The 18,450-nt window shown below is 41.1% G+C and overlaps 1 protein-coding gene and 1 long non-coding RNA gene across 2 annotated transcripts in view; one reads left to right on the forward strand and one right to left on the reverse strand.

Moving 5' to 3' along the window:
* The window catches only part of LOC118701981 (uncharacterized), a 33,585-nt gene extending 22,244 nt beyond the window's left edge, over positions 1 to 11,341 (forward strand). The window contains exon 2 of the long non-coding RNA XR_004982617.2: positions 10,798 to 11,341. This is a non-coding gene — a long non-coding RNA (uncharacterized LOC118701981). The remainder of the gene's footprint in view (positions 1 to 10,797) is intronic.
* Positions 7,593 to 18,450, reverse strand: part of SHROOM2 (shroom family member 2) — a 116,159-nt gene continuing 105,301 nt past the window's right edge. The window contains 2 exon segments of the mRNA XM_036406963.2: positions 7,593 to 10,420; positions 14,311 to 14,583. Of these exon segments, the coding sequence (XP_036262856.1) occupies positions 10,154 to 10,420; positions 14,311 to 14,583 (540 nt within the window). The 3' untranslated portion in view covers positions 7,593 to 10,153.

Below are 18,450 nucleotides of genomic sequence, written 5' to 3' on the forward strand. Positions count from 1 at the left end.
GCAGCAGCTTCCAACTCTGTGATCAGTGAACTGGGCATTAGAGTTGTTGCATCCTCACTCTTGGTTGCTCCCTGGCTGTCCTCAACAGATCATCAAATCCAAATCTAAACGTGTGCCTCTAAAACCACTGTTTGAGTCTAAGTATTTCATAAACACCTTTCCTAACTGTTTACCTTTATGGCCAAACCAAGTTGTCCTTTAAAACCTGGGAAATTCAGAGATGACACAAACACCTCTACCATACTCAACACATCTCATCACTGAGTGCTTCCCAGCCCAGCAGCAGCTGACCTTCTGCCTGTTCTGCCCAGGCCTCTTCAGACACAGATCACAAATACATTGTCAACAGCTGCCTCTGAAGAGGCAACCACTGCCAGCCTCAAGGGACTCCACAGGGAAGCACTACACATTATCAGACACTCAGCTCAATCCCAAATGACACCCACCCTGTTTATAGCTGCCAGCAGGTGCTGTTTGTTTTTATTGTTAATCCCATTGGCTGGGAAGTTTTCTGGCTCCAGAGAACTTGCTAATAGGTTTGTTGTGATTATGACATTATATTTTGTGTGGCCTTGATTTCTCTTCTCTTTTGTGAAGTTCCAAATAAACATCCACAATGCTCAGTCCCTACCATCCACTGTGTTAGTTCCACTTGTCCATTGAGGATGGGATTTAAACAAATGTTTCAGTCTAAAATTACAGTGCACTCTGACACTGTATGTGAGGGATTATATGTTATCCCTCCCAGCAAGAGAAACACTGTTCAATATCCAATTTAGGTGTTACAAGCTAGGGAGACTGTACCTCACTCATGTCTGAACTTGCTTCCTTTCAATCTTGCACAGCACTAATATCCCTAACAGTGGTCACATACTTTTTAGTGCTTCTTCTATCCAGAATATGTCAGAGACCTTTTGTCCAGCATCTACAGCACTGGTAGTGTCCTCAGAGCCCCTGCTGACACACTAACATCCCTTTATTTTTGTCCTTAACTTTCCCTAGATTCCATAACTGAGCTAGAAGGCTCACAGAAACTTCCTACAAAGAATCTGACTCTGTTACTATTGGTCCATTAAAACCCAGGGGGAAGTGGGAACACACCAAACCCAGCTGCCCAGGCTGCCTCCAGAATGGGCTGCTCAGACCTTTTCTTCAGAGACCAGCAACTGTAGATCCACAGGAATGGGCTCACTATCAGTTTTTGAAGCAAAATTGAGATTACTATTACAGGCTCAAAAAGTTTAAGAGGAATCATTTCACTGTGATTGTGTCTCACAAGGGGCTGATTTAAAACCAATAAAATTTGTCTTTGGCTCAGCAAGAAATTGAAGTTTTTTCACAGAGATGCAGAACACAAAAGCTGGCATGCATGAAATGAAGGGCTGCTAAAATTAGATGCACTCTTGTGGTTTGGGTAGGCTCCTGGTTATTCCCAGATACCCAAAAGTAGGTCATTCAAAGCTTAACAAAGACATTTCCCTCAGACTTGACATTTTAGAGCCAGTTGAAAGGACCACCTGACGGGAGAATGTTATCAACACGTCACACTGGGGTTTCACTCTGCCTTGGCAGCGTTCTGAGAGAGCTGCAGTGCTGCACCACCAGGCTTTTGGCACTTCACTGCAGCTGCTTTAGCAGCTTGCTCTTATCAGCTGTTAGAAGTGACAAGGAAATCAAACACCAATGAATTTTCATTAAAGGGAATGAAAGCAAGAGATCAATAGAAACCTTTAGCTGCTAACAGAGCATGGGGGTTTAACAGCTTTACAAAGCACCTCCCTGCATAAATGATGGGGAAGTATTAAAGCAGTAGTTTAGGAGAACCATATGAATAACTGGTTGCTCATTAGCTGATCATGGCCATGATGTGAGGTAGGAGATCTTTAGGATCTTTACTGACACCCTAAAAGGTGTACCTTTGCCCCAATTCCTGGCTACTGTAATAGCTAAACAATGACTGTGATCTTTTATCTGACCAGTACCCTATTTAGATTAATGCAGTAGGAAGTAGATAGAAATATTCTGGTGACCCAGAACATAAGTAAGATGGGATACTGCAGAAAGAAAAACAGATTTCTTAGGAAAACCTGAACAGCCACAAGCTGGATGCCAGTGGAGAGCAGGATGCAGCTCTGCAAAGAGCTCCAGACAGGACAAATTCCTTAAATATGTGAAGAGAAGTTGCTTTTCAAAAGCATTTTATTCCAGCATCTCCAGTGCAGAGGCAGGACAGCTCTACTATTTATCCTTTTGCTGGTCTGTCATTTACTTGAGCAGTGGGGGGAAGAAGTGTCACACTGCCCCTGCTTTCCCTCAAAGCCCTCCCTCAGCAGATCACAAGTCACAAGGCAGAGATGAAAGGTCATCGATGCTCCAGCACATGCTGGAGCTTGGGACAGTTTCAAAATGTGGGGACAACCACCTGGAAGGCTCTGATAAGAGGGTAATGCTTTTATGGATAGCTAAATTGGTCAGCACAGGAGCACTGGTAGGGAGCCCCAAAAGCAGGAGAGAAAACAAAAGCAAACTTAGTAACTCATGGAGCCAGGAAAAGGAGAAGGGTTTGTGGCAGTTCCTATAGGTGCGTGCGTGGAGGGGGTCTGTAATGGAAGAAAAAAAAATTCTCTGAGCCATGCTGCCTGGAGTGTTCAAGCCAGGGCTTGCAAACTCCCACCTGCTTTCCTGGCCTGTCAGCTCCAAAAGCCATGTTATAATGACTGCTGCCCTTTAGAGACCCCTGCTCTAAATCTGTAGGCAATCTAAATATTTACCAGAGTAGTCACACCTCGGTACGTGATTGTGTACTGTAAGAACAGCAAACACAAAAGGTGGATTTATAGTGACCATAAAATTTTCATTCCCAGCTTCCTGACTTACAGAGACTTTATGGCCAGCCTTCACATTGCACTTCCCTGTCATTTATGACAGCAGTACTGCACTCCTGACACCCTTGAACATTTGCAACTAATTTTTATTTTCATGAATCTGTCTGGTACTTCTGGGTCCTGACAGGGCTTTCTCAGCTCAAACGAGTCTCATGCTGTATGTGATGCTCAATAGCACACACACACAACTTTTAAATCCCACTTTTGACCAGTGAGTGCTCTTTGTTGTCATGACATACTTTCTACTCTCTAATAATTTACATGAATCTCTTCTCTCTTATTCCTGTCCTTTGCATTGGATATAGACTGTGGGATTAGACACAATATTTTAGAAAGTTTATGAAGTTTTCAGCATCACAAGTTACTGGTTTTCCTGTGTTTCAGTCTTTTTCCTAGAGCATAGAGCTCATGTGAACTTATCATTCACTGTGATCCCACACACATTTAGAGTGTGGTCTATGTCATTGCCCTGTCCATGTGATTGCCATAATTTTCTCCTTGATTAATTGCTTTGCATGTCACCATGTGAAATAATAATTTGTTTGAACACACCCGGAGTACCAATTTTTCTCTGTGCAACTTTCCTCTTCTCTGTTTGCCATACATGTTGCAAACAGTGACCATTATCACTGGGCTTCTGTTGTAATTATCACTTATTGGTTTTGTGGAACTGCCCATTGCAAAAAATGCTGGTCTAAGTAACTCTGCCTTTGCAAAACCAGTGTGACAATGAAGTTTACTCACCTAGATTTTTTTCTTCCCTGTTGTGTAAAAATAGGAAGTGGTGGGTTTTTAAGAATTCTTTAATGGAGCACATTCTGGTCACACTTCTCCATGGAGTATTTCTGCTTTCAAATTCACTGATGGCCTACCATGAACTATGTAAGAACATCCTGGGAACAGAAACCCAAGATCCTCTACTCCCTATTGATAGAAAGGCTGAATGTTTAGATCTTCAGCTTCTTGCTCTCTAAATTATGCTTTCCTGGCAGAAAACAATGATCCAACTTCAACAGGAACTGGTATTGGGAATTGGTATATAATATTCAATTGGGTATAGAATTGGTATTCTGCCCTCAACCAGAAGCCTGGTATTAAAATGAGCTCCAAAGAGGTGGGAATTAGGTCAGCAAAACCCCAGAGAGCAAGCCAGGTCACTCATTCTGCAAATGTGTGTTGTGCTGTAAACACCCTCATCTCCCAGCTTGTGTGACTTCAGCAGCTCAGCATGTCCAGCGAGCTGGGCTGTTAGTGAATTAGGATGACCTCAGAGAAAGGATGACTTCCTCCACAAAGGGTAACTTCTTGGAGGCTCCTTAGTGCCAGAGCGCTGTTCCAGTGTCTCCTGAGCCTATAAAGGGTTGTCACTGAATGCACAGAACACCATGGTCTTACACAGCGAGATCTGAGATTTTGAAACTCCGAGTTATTCCTTGTAACTTTAATTTTCAAAAATGCTTTAAGGTATTTTTACATTATAGTGACTAAAAGGCCTGCCCTAGCACATGGAGACAGAACAGTTCTTCCTTGTCACGTACAGAGAAAGAAAACCAGGAAATTCAGAGTCCCAAAGCACTCTACCACTGGTTTAGTTTTAGTTCCTTCAGGGCACTGATCCTTCCAGGCTTTCATGGTTTTCACTTCCTTGTGATCTCTATCACCCCATTAATAAGAGAATGACTGTTCCACCCCTTTCTAGTCAGTGTTGGCCACTTTCAATCAATCATCACAGCTTGTTTTCCCATTTTATCTCTGGAGGAACCATACCTGTGTGAGAAATCTGCTGAAGCTGCAACTCCTGGGAGTGGCAATCAATAGTATTCACAGGACTCATGCCTTTCATATCTAGATACTGAGATAAACAATCTTATCTTCCTTCTATTGCTTATTATTTAGCCTGCGACTGCTCATTGTATTTATATTTCCCTGAGGCATTTAGCAAAGACACAAGTGTAATTTATCAGTAACAAACACTATGAAGAGCAGACAGCTGGGAAGTGAAACAGATGTTGAAATGAAATGATTCTCATAATGAAGATTTTGTTAATTCCTCTCAGGCTTTTGGACTTCACAGCTCCACCAAAACAATGTTTTGGTACAACACTAACAAGCAGACATCCATTACCCCATTTCCAGAACATGTTCTCCATAAGGAGCACAGCAGATGCTGCTGTCACAAGGACCAGCAGCAAATCAACAACTCTTGGTAAGGTTTGACCACAGCTTCCTCAGAGCCAGTACTGCCTCCTCTCACAGAGGTTGCTGGGAATGAATAGTCTAGTTAACACAGTTGCAGCTTGGTATGCACTTAAGAAAAGGCTTTCTTTCACTAATTCCATTAAAATATAGGAACCTAAAATTCTTGACAGTTCTCACCTGGGACACGTAGCATGTATGCTTTTTAGATGCCATTTTGCTGGAGATTTTATGTTACTCAAAGTAAATTTGATTATATTTCTGTATCTTCCACTACATCTTCAGCTTCACAGTCACAAATTCATTTGCTTTAATTAAAATCGAAGACAATCATGAGCAGCAAATGTAAGTATTCCAATAAAAGATGAAATGCATTGGGAATCTGGTTGTTCTCTAGTGGAACTGTTGCAGGTTAACAAATGAAACCTGGAGAGGAGTTACAGAATTCCTCCCTGTGCTTCACCCCAGAAGGGATGCCAGAAATCACCACAGATATTCTTGGTATCCCAGCCCTGGCAGCAGCCAGCACAAATCAGTCAGCAGCAGCAGGCAACAGGTCATGGCAGCTAGAGGATACATTTCTTGTTAACTTTACCAGTTTGTTGCATGGAGGGGACTTGAGAGGAAGGGATGTCACAGGCTCACTAATACTGATGTGTTTGGCAGTGGTGGAAGGCACTTCCAAAGCCACAGGGCCATCTCCCCCTGCAGAACCCAGACTGCTTCCAAGACAGATATCAAAGCATCTAAAAATGAAGCCATTGTGAGGATTTTTAACATATGAGAAAAAAACCTGCATTTCCACTAGCCTTGTGCTCAGGAAAGGCTCAACTGCTGCGACTAAAATAAAACTCAGTCTAAGACACTGGCCAACGTGGTTACAACCAAGAAAAAGGTGTTTATTGTAGCCTGAACTAAAGGGATACTTGCTCTGCCTGCAGGTGTGCTACTGTAGCCTGAGTGAAAATGACCTCCTGTTACTGAACTGCACCCAATTTATTTTAATTCAAATTTTCCTCTGGAATGTAGTTAACCTACTTCAAATGGAACAACGTTATCCTTAAAAACATTATAAAAACAGCAGGTAGAAAGAATGAAACCCAAGATTTCACAGGTGAGTTGCTAATTCACATGGGTTACCCATCTTACAGTTTATGGGCCATTATAATTAGTATCATGGATCATTATAATTAGTCCAGTTGCAGACTGGAACTGTGGCAAGTAAATGTGATGACTGATTTACCACTGCTGACAAGTGACAACATATAATCCAGTTTAAAGATGTAATTGTTAATTTTCATAACATTCTGTGGGCATGATCTGCTCAAGTATATAGATAAAAAACCAATTTGTCTTGTTAAAAACTTGCACAACTGAAAAGCCCTTAATTAGAACAGGCCTTTAAACTTCAGCAGTGAATGAGCAGACACCATTAAAGCAGGAGCTGCTTTCTACTGCATATCATAAGGGCTTGCTAGAGCTACTGGGTTGCCAAGAGGTTCCTTCAGCTGTAAAAACTGTGACAATTAAGTACACTAAAATTAGTCACTAGAACTTGATTAGGAAAGAACATTGTGAAATGGTGACTCCTTTGAAATCTGAAGGTCTCAGGTACCCCATGAGAAAAAATAGAGCTGAATGTCAGTTTAAAGGAAGGCAATTTAAAAAAATGCAAATAGTGCACAAAAACTGGACTGTTACTCCTCTGGAGCTGCCATCCTGGATTATACCTAATGCTCACAAAAACAGGCACAAACAGGTGGGTCCATGTACAAAGAGAGGAGGGAGAAGAAGGGTGAAAAGAAGTTTAGAAAAATCCTACAAATACCCAAGTATTTTTCTTTCCCTAACTTCCTTTTCCCAGATTTTATAAAGACCTTCACAGACAATCACAGATGATTTCCAGGACCAAGCTATGGTTCTGTGATCTGTGGTCACCTCTACTATAAATTTGTGCATACTTGCCAGTGTTTCCCAGTAAGGCAGAAGATTCTGCAGTTCATCTGAGAACCCCCATTAAACTGAAATTTCTGTGAAAGTCTGTTACAGTTGGGAGAGTTCACAAGTGATCTGTTCTTGCAGAAAATCTCACACACCACTGACTTTGGATATTTCTGTATGAAGTATCCATTCTAAACATGGATGAAGCTGAAACAGTGGAATAGCCCAAGCAGGAAAATCTAAACTGCTCCCCTAGGATGTGCTCTCTAAGTGGTGAGAGACCCATTTGTTTTATTGACCCCATAACAGATTTTATCTGTCTGCCATCTCATATTCACACTCTTAAAATATTAAATAGACACAAACACATTCTGGTACTTACACTGGGAAATTGAGAATGACTAATTACTAAACATATTATATAAGCTATACAAAGACAACAAACTACTTCAGACCACAAGATAACTGGCCTGGCCTTGAAAAGCATTATTGATGGGCACCATGAGATGGCCAACACTGCAAAGCAAAGCAGAAGCTTTTGACATTACCACTGCACACAAAAACTAAGTCTACATTGAAATATACAGTTTATTTTCTCGAAGTCAAGCAATACCATTTGTCAGTAGGTACATGTTAAGTGTCAGGCAGGAAAACTGTACATTTTCACTCAGGGCTGCAGGATCCAAACAGTTGGAGAAGCACTGTGGAAATCTTTCACTATACAAAGAGATCTAGAATTGAGAACAACAAAGGATGAAGAAACAGCCATCCCCAGGACGCCAAAGGCAAAACATTAGCACCAGATTTTTTTCAAAAAGCAACAGTACAGCTATTTACAGATTTACATATAACATTGGGAGGCCACCATCTTCATGTTTCCAGGGTGAGTGATTTTCAAAAGTTTTGAAAAAGGAAAGGAGATATTAGTGTCTACGCAACTGTTCTGTGAAAAGGATAATAGATACAGCTTTCACAATATTGCTACCTTTTATCAGAGATCTAAATCAAAGTACTGTATACAAACACATTGTAATTATATTATTCTTCACATTTCACATACACATTTCAGAGTAACCACAATATGTAAAATTTTTAAAATGCCACAGATAAAACAATGCACACTTTTATCCAAGCTAAGACAAGCATAATTTATTTATGTTTAGTTTTGTGTTTGTTATGGTTAAGGGATAGGTTTAAGGACAAAGGGGCCAGTTGTCCTGGGAACATAGCAGCAAATAACTGTGAGATGCCAGAAGACTACATTTCTGAACTAGGAGGGAGAAACTAAGGTCAGCTGTAGGTCTTGTAAAATGGTACCTCCATTTGACCTCAACTGATGCACATCAACATCATTTCTATTAAAATTTGGTCCAGGTATACAAAATAGTGCACGATAAGGGTATGTGTGGGGGCAAGAGTCCTTTTAATGTTTGCACCTGTCTGTAAAGGAACTGGTTCCAGAGGAGTTTTGTTTCCCAGTTCCCCAACTCACAAGGAATTCACTGATCAGTGCCTTTCCAGTTCTCTCCCCACAAAAGAAAGGATTCTTTTGTAAGGTAAGAAGGACAGAAAAACTCTTAGGAATGATGCCATACTGCAGGAGTAGTGGGAAGAATTCTTTGCTCTCTTTTCAACAACTGACTGTATTTTCAACCTGCTTAGCTACAGACTGGCATTCACATCAGCCTTGAAAATGGCTTTTGGTTGGGAAACCTATTTGTCTGAGGAGAGATAAATCTTTCCCTTAGGACAATGGAAATGGCATATCCCAGACTTTCTTTGCCTGCAAAACTTTATGTTAACATAGAACTTGACACTTAAGACACTATGGAATTTTACTGCAGGTATCTATGCAAGTCAGCATAACCCATTACTGTGCTGCAAACATGAGTTAGCACCTCTTTTTAGAGCTACTGGAAATTATCTAAGTCAATGGCAGTATGATGAGATCAGATTAGTGTTCTGATACTGTGAACTAACATCCTCTCCTTTATCACTGCTCAATGGAGAAAACAAGCAAACAGCCCCACTTAGGTTCACAGTTACAACACAGAGTTGCTCCAAGAAATGCACAGTATTTACACAGCAGAATTGTTTCTATTGCATTTGGTAGTCTGAGAAAGAGGAACAAACAACATTATGTAGGTCAACTTCAGTATAACTTAATTGTCTATATAAAACCATCACAATGTTGAGCAACCAGAAGAAAAACACAAGCAGTGTCCTTAACCTACATTTATTTCCATGAAGTGTAGTGGGTTTGGGACAAGAAGAATAAAAACATGCATAAAAAAGCACAAAAAAGCAAATGAGCCTTGTAAATAATTTAGATGAAAAATGTTTTGAATAAAATCAGCACAGTACTTCCAGCCTGTTTCTTAAATCAAGTACAACTTGGTAAAGAAAATCATTTGCATTGCATTAAGAGTGTACAAATATGTCTTGCAAAATAATTTTAAAAAAATCTTCATCAAGATAGGCATTAGGTGATTTGCAAGCTGCTTAAGAAGCATTTAACTAGACTGATTTTGAAGTTGTTTTCTGCATGGGGAAAGTGCCATCCTATATACAATATTACAAAAAAGTGTCTGATGCCACAGGATCAGAGTGACACTGTATTTCAGCAATCTGAATATATTAGCTATAAGATGCATGCTTTCCCTATTTAACGTGTCTTTAAAAAACATAAAAACCCACTAAATTTAGAGCTTCTAAATGTGTGTGCATTTGTGAATTGCTGTAGAGTTTTCCAGCAGACTGTGCAGCATCTGAACATAAGGGAACTATACAACCTATTCTAAAAACCATTGTTTGCATGCACAACTGCCACAGACTTTGAACATACTGAGCAGAAAGGTTAAGAGTCTCTCCCCTTTTGTGGAGCTTTCTGGAAGTTAAGCAATGAGGAACAGCTGTAGAGTCCAGCAATAAAAATGTGTTCTAAAAAAATTAAATACATCATTCAAAAAAAATGAAAGAGAGCATTATTGCTGTTGTGAGAGCTATTTTTCTCTTGTGCACTTGTTTCTCTACCAGACACTCAAGCAAGCCAAGAGACTCATTTGTACACTTGGAAACTGCCCTATCCCTTCCTTCTTTCCCATTTTCCCACTGCTGGTTGGACTCTGCCCTTATTTGAGCCGCTCGGGTTGGAGGCTGTCAGTCAGACACTTCAGCTGCTCCTCCCCCAGCTTGATCTTGTCCTCAAGCTCTCGCTGCTCGATGATGAGGGCTGACTTCATTTTCACAAAGTGCTCATAGTCTGCTAAGTTCTCCTCGCTCAAGTAGTTCGCCAAGATGTCGAAGACAATGCGCTCCCGACGATCCAGGTTTTCCTTCAGCTCCTTGGCATCCTCGTGTTGCTGGGTCAGCAGCTTTTGCTTATCTACCAGTGTCCGCTTAGGAGAAAAGAAAAACAGTCAAAAATTCACTGGGTTCACTAGGCTGGGCCAACAGCTTCACTGTTCAATTCTCTCTCAAGTTTGTTTTAGCTACAGAGACCTTCCTGAATATTTAGAAAGGTGGAAAAAGAACACCCCTTAAAATTGAGACTAATAAAATGCATTAACAAACTGATAAAAAACTTAGTAAAACAATGAAAAACACACCATTACTTTCTGTTGGCCTCAAAAGCATTACTTCAAAGACTCCTTTACTATTTAATAGTTATAAATATATATATACAATATATATATATATTACTGTATACAATATAGTTGTCTTTGTAGAATAGTTATTCAAATTAAGACTCAGCTGTCTTACATCTTTCATACAGCACTAGCACAGCCGTGGTTACAGAGCCCAGAAACAGACCAGCTAATGGAGCCATGTGTCCTTATACAGCACCTGATACTGTGTATTTAGCAATTCTGCTGCATCCACAAGCCTTCCCAATGACATGTGAAGTCCTGTGGTCTTCAGACACGAGCAAGAGTGAAAGCTGAGGCAAGACCACAGAAGGACAAAAGGGAAGCAAAAGAAAGAGGACAGCAGAAGACAGCAGCCTCTCCCCCAGCATCACCTGTCTGCACAGCCAGCAGTCCCACCTGAATCACCCGGCTACCCTCCTTTGGCAGCACATGGACAGACACAGGAGCACCATCAATCCAACCTATTTCACATGTCTGCCTACAAGCGATTGCTTTTTTCCAGTGACAGAGTATGGATGGCTTACTCTGACATCAAGAATTCTGTACAGGTGTCAGAACTTAATTAAAAAGTGTCCCTAAGAGGTACCATCCATAACTTCTAGCTTTGCTTCAGAGATGAATTTTCTTTGAGAAGCTTTCTTCAAATAAATCTCAGTCTGTTCTAATAAACGTGTCCTTCTTTTTAATTTGCACCTACTGTTAAATCACACATGCTGTTTAATAAGCCTGAAGGATTTATAGAGAAGTGTTTTTGTAGAATATAAAACAATCTTTTCAATGTGGAAGTATGAGACAAAGGGGCTACAGACTAGTGAGCTTTAATAAACCTACCTGTCAGAGTTGCATATGCATCCTGTGCTATTTCTACAGACAGACCAAAGCTCAAGAGTGAAATGTTTTCAGATTTGTGCTCTCAATGTACTTAAAATACACAGCCTAGATTAACTCGGGATTCAAGACAGCTATGGAAGACAAGTCAGAAAAATCCCACACTATTAGAAAAAACAGTTTAATCTTCCCTTGAGCTTATGCCAGGGGAAAAAATCCCACAGAAAGTTGCAAGCAGAATTATCTGCTGCAAAGAGATGGAACTAAAGGTTCTCCTGAACTCACCAGGGGCAAGTAGCAGACAGCCTCAAACCCAGAAGTGTGGCTAAACTGCTCCCAGGGCAGCCTTGCAGGTGTGTGCACACTGAGCAGCAGTAACTAGCCAGAATCTGATGAATGCAAGAGGATGTGGACATAAAGTGCAAGCAATGAGAAGACACTGGCCCTGTTTGTAAGAGGAAGGGGGCTGGTAGCTCTTCAGATGAAGCCCCTTTTAGAAGCTGAACTTGAAATACCTGATACTGTTCCCTGTGGCAAAAACAAGACCTCTGGCAAAGCATCTGACAGTCAAAGCATTAACTCAGCAGTTATTATTTGACTGCTTTTATTGAGAAAGTCTGGTAATCTGTTGCTGGCTCCTAGAAAGTGGAAAGCTATCAGAGCAATGTTTATTAGATATCATCATCTTGGAAAGAAAAATCTCTGGTCACTGGGAATATGCTCCCCAACAATGGAAGCAAAATCTCTATTTTGTTTGTATGGTACATGAGTGGTTCACCACATATTATCATTTGACCTACTAAAATACTAAAGGACAACCAAAAAAGCCACAAGCACCAGTCTAAATTCAAGACTTCAAGATACATTTAATAGAATCATAGAATGGTTTGGGTTGCAAGGCACCTTAAAGATCATACAGTTCCAACCCCCGCTCTCACCAGACCAGGTTGCTCAAAGCCCCATCCAACCTGGTCTTGAATATTTCCAGGTAGGAGGGTGGGTACCCCTCTGGGCAGCCTGTTCCAGTGCCTCACCACCCTCAGGAAAGAACTTCTTATCTAAACCTGTTCTCCTTCACCTGAAGGCCATTCTCTCTTGTCCTATCACTACATGCCCTTGTAAAAACTCCCTCCTGTAAGCCCCCTTTAGGTGCTGGCAGGCTGCTCTAAGACCTCTTTGGTATTCTCCTCTCCAGGCTGAGCAGCCCCAACTCTCTGCTTGTGCAGTGCTCAGGCCTCTGATCAATGTGGACGTGTTCCAACAGGTCCATATCCTTGTTGTGTTTTGTGCCCTAGAGCTGGATGCAGCACTGCAGGTGGGGTCGCACAGGAGCAGAATCCCCTCCCCTGACCTGCTGGCCATGCTGCTTTGGATACAGCCCAGCACACGTTTGGCTCTCTGGCTGCAAGTGCACATTGCTGGGTCTTGTTGAGCCTTTCATCCACCAATATCCCCAAGTCTTCCTCCCCAGGGCTCATCTCAGTCCTGATGGATCTCTCCTGATGTTACTATGGCAAGATTGGTGTCACGCATGTGAAGATGAATGCGGATTGAAATATGTTAGGGATTTGGAGTTCTGTCAGTATAAATTTCACATCAGAACACACAGATAATTTCTGACTGTCCTTACTACACCACGTCCTCACCATCTTCCTTTTCCACACCCAGCCAGTAAACTATTTTTATCACAGCTCTCAGACTGTGTTTCCTATGTACCCAAATCATGGTAGCTCCTTCCCCGTCATGAAACTGCAACACTTAGAAAATAGTCTAATGAGGGATTAAATTTCTCCAAGTGTCAGAAGCTTTGATCTGCCCTTTAATAAGCTGTCAAATACTTTCCTTTCCACCTCATTCAGAGAGAAGTCTGAAGAGCCATTAATCAAGTATGTTGGGGCCAAACAGCAAAAGCACAGCTTCAGATCAGTCCCAGCACTTACTGGTTCTTATGTGTGAAATAATGCAACAGGCTGAAGAAGCAACATGAAGCCACAGCCTGTGGAAAATATTCTGTTACAATACTTACGTGGACTGTTGGCATTTCAGTCCACAGCTACAAGCCAAAAATCCTGCTTCACATTCACTTAACTGTAGAAGCTAAACTCACCCAAAACACACACCCCCTCCACACTCTCTATTTATTTTAGCCCAAGTTTCACACGATCTACATCTCTCCTTTGGTGCATATCTGTGTTGCTATCTCTCTCCTTCCTAGGTAAGTTCTGATGGGATTTGAAGTTTAAAAAATTGCTGCAAGCCATTCCTCTCCCTGTTCCCCCCCTCTCCCCTGCTTTTTTTTAAAGGCTTGTCCTTCTGTTGTTTCTTGCTCTTGCTCCTCACTAGGCATTGTGGAAGGAAGCTTTTAGTAGATGAGAAGCATTTTCTTTTTAACAAGCCTACAGATTTGTATCAAGATCCTCACTGAGTATAAAGAAGTCTGCAAGCTTTCTGCATTACAGCACAAACACTCCTTTTCAAATCTTGAATTGTTACCATATTTTTGTTCGCCTCCTTTTTATGCTCTTATCAGTAGATTCTCATTTTCTTTAAACTTCTGCCAAGAAGTCTGTTTTCTAGTATGTTGCACCCCAAACCCACTTTTTCTCAGCAAGCCACTCATATTTTCAGTATTCCAAGAAAAGAAGGCAAAGAGGAAAGTTTTAAGAAATTTAAAAAAAAAAGTCTTATAAGATTTATCTACACATTATCCCTCATGCTGAGTGCTGCAACTTAGATGAACAAAACCAGGCAAACTCCCCTGTCCCATGAGCTTCCCTAAATGTAGGAATATTATTGTTGGCCCTTCTCACCCGTTCTTCTGGAGAGGTGTTGTCATCCAGGTTATTGAGGGCGTTTTCCACCCGGGCCAGACGACCAGACAGGGACAGCAGGAGGTTGACCACTTTGTCAAGGTCACCAATAAACATCTTGAATTTGTCAAACTCATTTGGTTTGCAGACTTCTTTCACAATGGCCTCTACCTCCTCTCCCAGGATATTGTTTGCTTGGATGTCTTCCAGAAGTGTCTCCCGTGCCTCTCTCAGCACCTGCAGCTTCCTACTAATGCTGTCAATAAGTTCTTGCTGTGGAAAATAAAGGAGATAAGAATTTATTAGCACTTCAGCCTTTTTCCCTACTTCTGAAAGTCATGTCAGCTGGCACTTAAATACATTTCAGACTTCCATGAAGCTTTGACAATGAGTGCATTACAAATAAATACCTGCCTGTGTCAAAGGTCTGTATCTCTGCATTCAAAGGTTCAGGACATAGCTGCACAATGCTCAGCTTAAGACCTGTGCTAAAGCAAATTACCTTTGTGGAAAAAGATGAAGGCTTTTCACCCTACCAAGAAGCCTTCCCGCTTTTTCTCTGAGCAGCTTTAAAGCTGCTATGAACAGCAGAAAGTACAGCACATGTCTGTGTCTCTAAATACCAGGTCAGGTCCATAACGCCTTGCTGAAGAGCTACATTTAGGAAGATACACAGCACTAGAAAAACAATCCTGTATTTTCCACATGATGCAGTTAAAACTAGGGCACTGTCAAGCTTTCTCTTCCTTTCTGCATAACATTAGCATTCCTCCAATAGCAGTCCTTCCACTCTCAGAAAATCTTAGCATTAACAGAGCCTTACAACATTTCTGCAGGGTAGTCATAATCCCTAGGGCACAGGGAGTAAAATCTGCTGCAGTGTACAAAGCAGCTCTGCACAAAGCTGTGCAAAGTGGCTCTGCCAAAGGACCAGAGAAGCATCACTGTCCTGGGCCAGATGAATACACAGCCTCACCTGAACTTTGGGGGGGTTCTGTACTATAGTCCCCACTGCCTGAGGTACACTTGCACTGCCTTAGAAAAGCACATCAGGTGCAGAACCAGCAGAAACCAGACCAAGAATCCAGATCTCCTTTGATCACCTGTGGTCCCTCTGTGCTACCTCCCTGCATTTGGGCAAGAGTTCTTGTTTCTCACATGCCCATTAGCTTTTGGTGCACAAGTGGTGTGAGTTAGCTCAGCCAGCTGTCGACCCTGAGATAATTCACACTCTAAAAATGCCTTGTTATTTAAATGTAGGTGCCTATTTGGTATTCAGCTAATTTCAGGTAAGAAAAATTTCCAAAGCGTTCTCTAAACATACACCTCAGTGCAAATTCTGAATGAAAATTACATCCTTTAAAATAGTCATTATTTCACAGTACCCCTAGCTCTTTTTTTAAAATTGCTCATGACATTCTTTAGGAACTCTGCTTTCTAAATGCAAATCTGATTACAAGCCTTCATGATTACTGAGAAACATACTGATAGCAGCTGCTGCTCACAGAGGCCACTGAACAGTCATTGCCAATTTATTTTGGGAACAAAAACCAGCACAAAACAAAGTCTGTCATCTTAACAGAAAGCAACTACACCGTGAAAAAGCAGCAGCCTTTTTGAAAGTAGAAATTCAACCCATGGATTATCCATACTGGCTTTTCCCTTTTTGATTTAATGTACTCAGTCCAGGTTAATCTGGATCTGGGTTATCTGTTAGCCTTGGTGCCCAAAAGATTAAGGTAGTAAGCAGTTCTACAGATGCCTGCTTTACTGACTGACTAATCGGCAGGATTTTATTTTTTTTCCCCTCTTCTCTCAATGCAAATGCAGTTTGATTTGGATTATGTAGGTCACAGTGCTACACTCTCACTTCCCTCAGATGACATGCACTACGCTGCTGTTTCACCATTTAAACACAGCAAGATACTGTGGTGCTCTATGGTATTATCTCAAGTTGTTTTATTTTTCACTTCTACAGCTATGCTGCAACTTTCTTTAATTAAAAAAAAACAAAAACCAACAAAAACCAAAACAACAAAACCATGGCCGCTCAGCATTTAATGATCTGGTCTGCCAGTCTAGATCAGCTCTCTCAGTTTCTTTCTTTAAAAATGAAAGAAGCCATTTTCCCAGTGACATCCTGTTTAGTAACATCCCAAGCAGCTAAAGCTAACCTCTAAAGCAACAACTTTTCAGGTGAGAAGGCCATAAATACTAAGACTGTCATGTCTATTAAGAATTGGATTATGATTACTGATTGCTTCATACCCAGATGCAGCAGCCTCTGCATGCAGCAACTGTGAACTCACTACATCCTTTTGCTGAACAGCAGAAAACCTGTATTATGTTCAATATCTACTGAGCCAGAAGAGCTGCAGTCTACATCTTCAGGCTGGCAGATGAATAATTTATAGCTGTGAATTCTGTACCAGTACACAAGAAAACAATAAAGTCATTCTTGCTGATCTGACTAGCAACACAGAAGGTGGCTCAGCACAGCACTGCTCAGGTGGCTCACTGCTTGGCATGCTTTTGTGTAAATTACACTCTGCTTTCAGCTCACCACCCCATTCCTAAGGAATTCAAGCCTCAAACCAGATAAAAATTGGTATACATTAATTATTTTTACACTCTTCAGCAGTTGCTGAAACTTTCCTAAGGGCAAAGGGGAAACTTCTACACAGCTATACATGGATTTTCCTTACTACAAAAAACACTCTTATAGCATTTTCAAAATCTGATCAATATTTTATAATTGTGGTAAACCTGCAATAAACTCAGTACACAAGACACACACATTCCACTCCTGCTAGCTGGGAATACAGGGATTGGCTCAAAAATCAAAATAAAAAAATTAACAACCCTATATGAAAATCCAATACTTATTTCAAAAGTAAAAAATAACACCACACATTTCTGGTTTGCAGAGCAGAGAATGACAAATACAGGAATAATTTCACAGTGGACTGCAATTAAGATATCTCATAACAGAATTACCATTTTCCAGGAATCAAGAAACAGGTTCTGGGCATATGGCCCATGTAAAACTAGTGAAGTCAAAGTGTGCCATTGAAATGTTCAGGTCCCTAACAATCCCTTGTTAAACTGCTGACAAATATGAGAAGCTGGACCAAGCTGCATCTTCTGTCCATTTAATAAAGATGCCTTGACCCACTTACAAAGAGTTTTATATGTTTTCTGACAAGATCCATGATGAAAGCCCACTGAACTGAGTGCTCCATCTCCATGTGGAAGAGCAGGAGAGAAGCAAGCAGCAAGGCATGTGTGCTACAACATGTACACATGGAGGAGAACATGGGAGGGCTCTGCTAAAAGCCCTTCATGAAAACCTTCCTGTGTCATGTGATTAGTGGTATATACTGAAGCTGGGGGATGGATGGAGAAGTATGGAAAGGATAAACATGATTCTCCTGTTAAGAAACCAACAAAAGTAAATGGCACTCTTGCTTATAAAAGTTTTAGTATTTAGTTTGTTGAGCAAACAAGAAAGGCTTAATTTTACCTCCCTCCTATTCTGTAATTAATGAGAATGAAACTAATTCTAGCAAAATCATGAATGTGACAATCACTTGTGGCACCAGATAAAACCAAATTATTTAAAATGAAATGAAATCTCTAATTTGTCTAAGTAGCACAGCTGTTGGATCAGCAGCTGTCTAGAGGGTGAGGGAAGGGCTCTCTGCAGGCACACCAAGCCCCTGGCAGTGCACAGCACATTCAATGGTGCAGACGGAGGCTGAAACAACACAGAGGTAATAGAAAACACAACAGCCCCCTCAAAAGCAGTGCCAGCCATGCCTGCTCTGAACCATAGGTGGAAATCTCTCATTCTTAGCAACTACATACAGTCCTAATAATTAAAAATAATTTCTTTGGGACTGGATTATCAAGTTCACCCTAGGAGCTGATTTTTAAGCAGAGAGCTGACTTGGACAGGAAAGGTTTGCACACCACTGCATTACTGGCTTAGGTAAACAGAGTTAAACTACATCACTTTACTTGATCAAACAGAACATTTCCTCCAGCTTATCCATACTGGGAACAATTATTAAAATATTTTGTGCCAAGTTACTAATGAGATGAATGCAATGATATTACTGCAGGACAACACTTCATCCT

This window comes from Molothrus ater, chromosome 2 (assembly GCF_012460135.2).
Source record: "Molothrus ater isolate BHLD 08-10-18 breed brown headed cowbird chromosome 2, BPBGC_Mater_1.1, whole genome shotgun sequence".
In the NCBI taxonomy this organism is placed as follows: Eukaryota; Metazoa; Chordata; class Aves; order Passeriformes; family Icteridae; genus Molothrus; species Molothrus ater.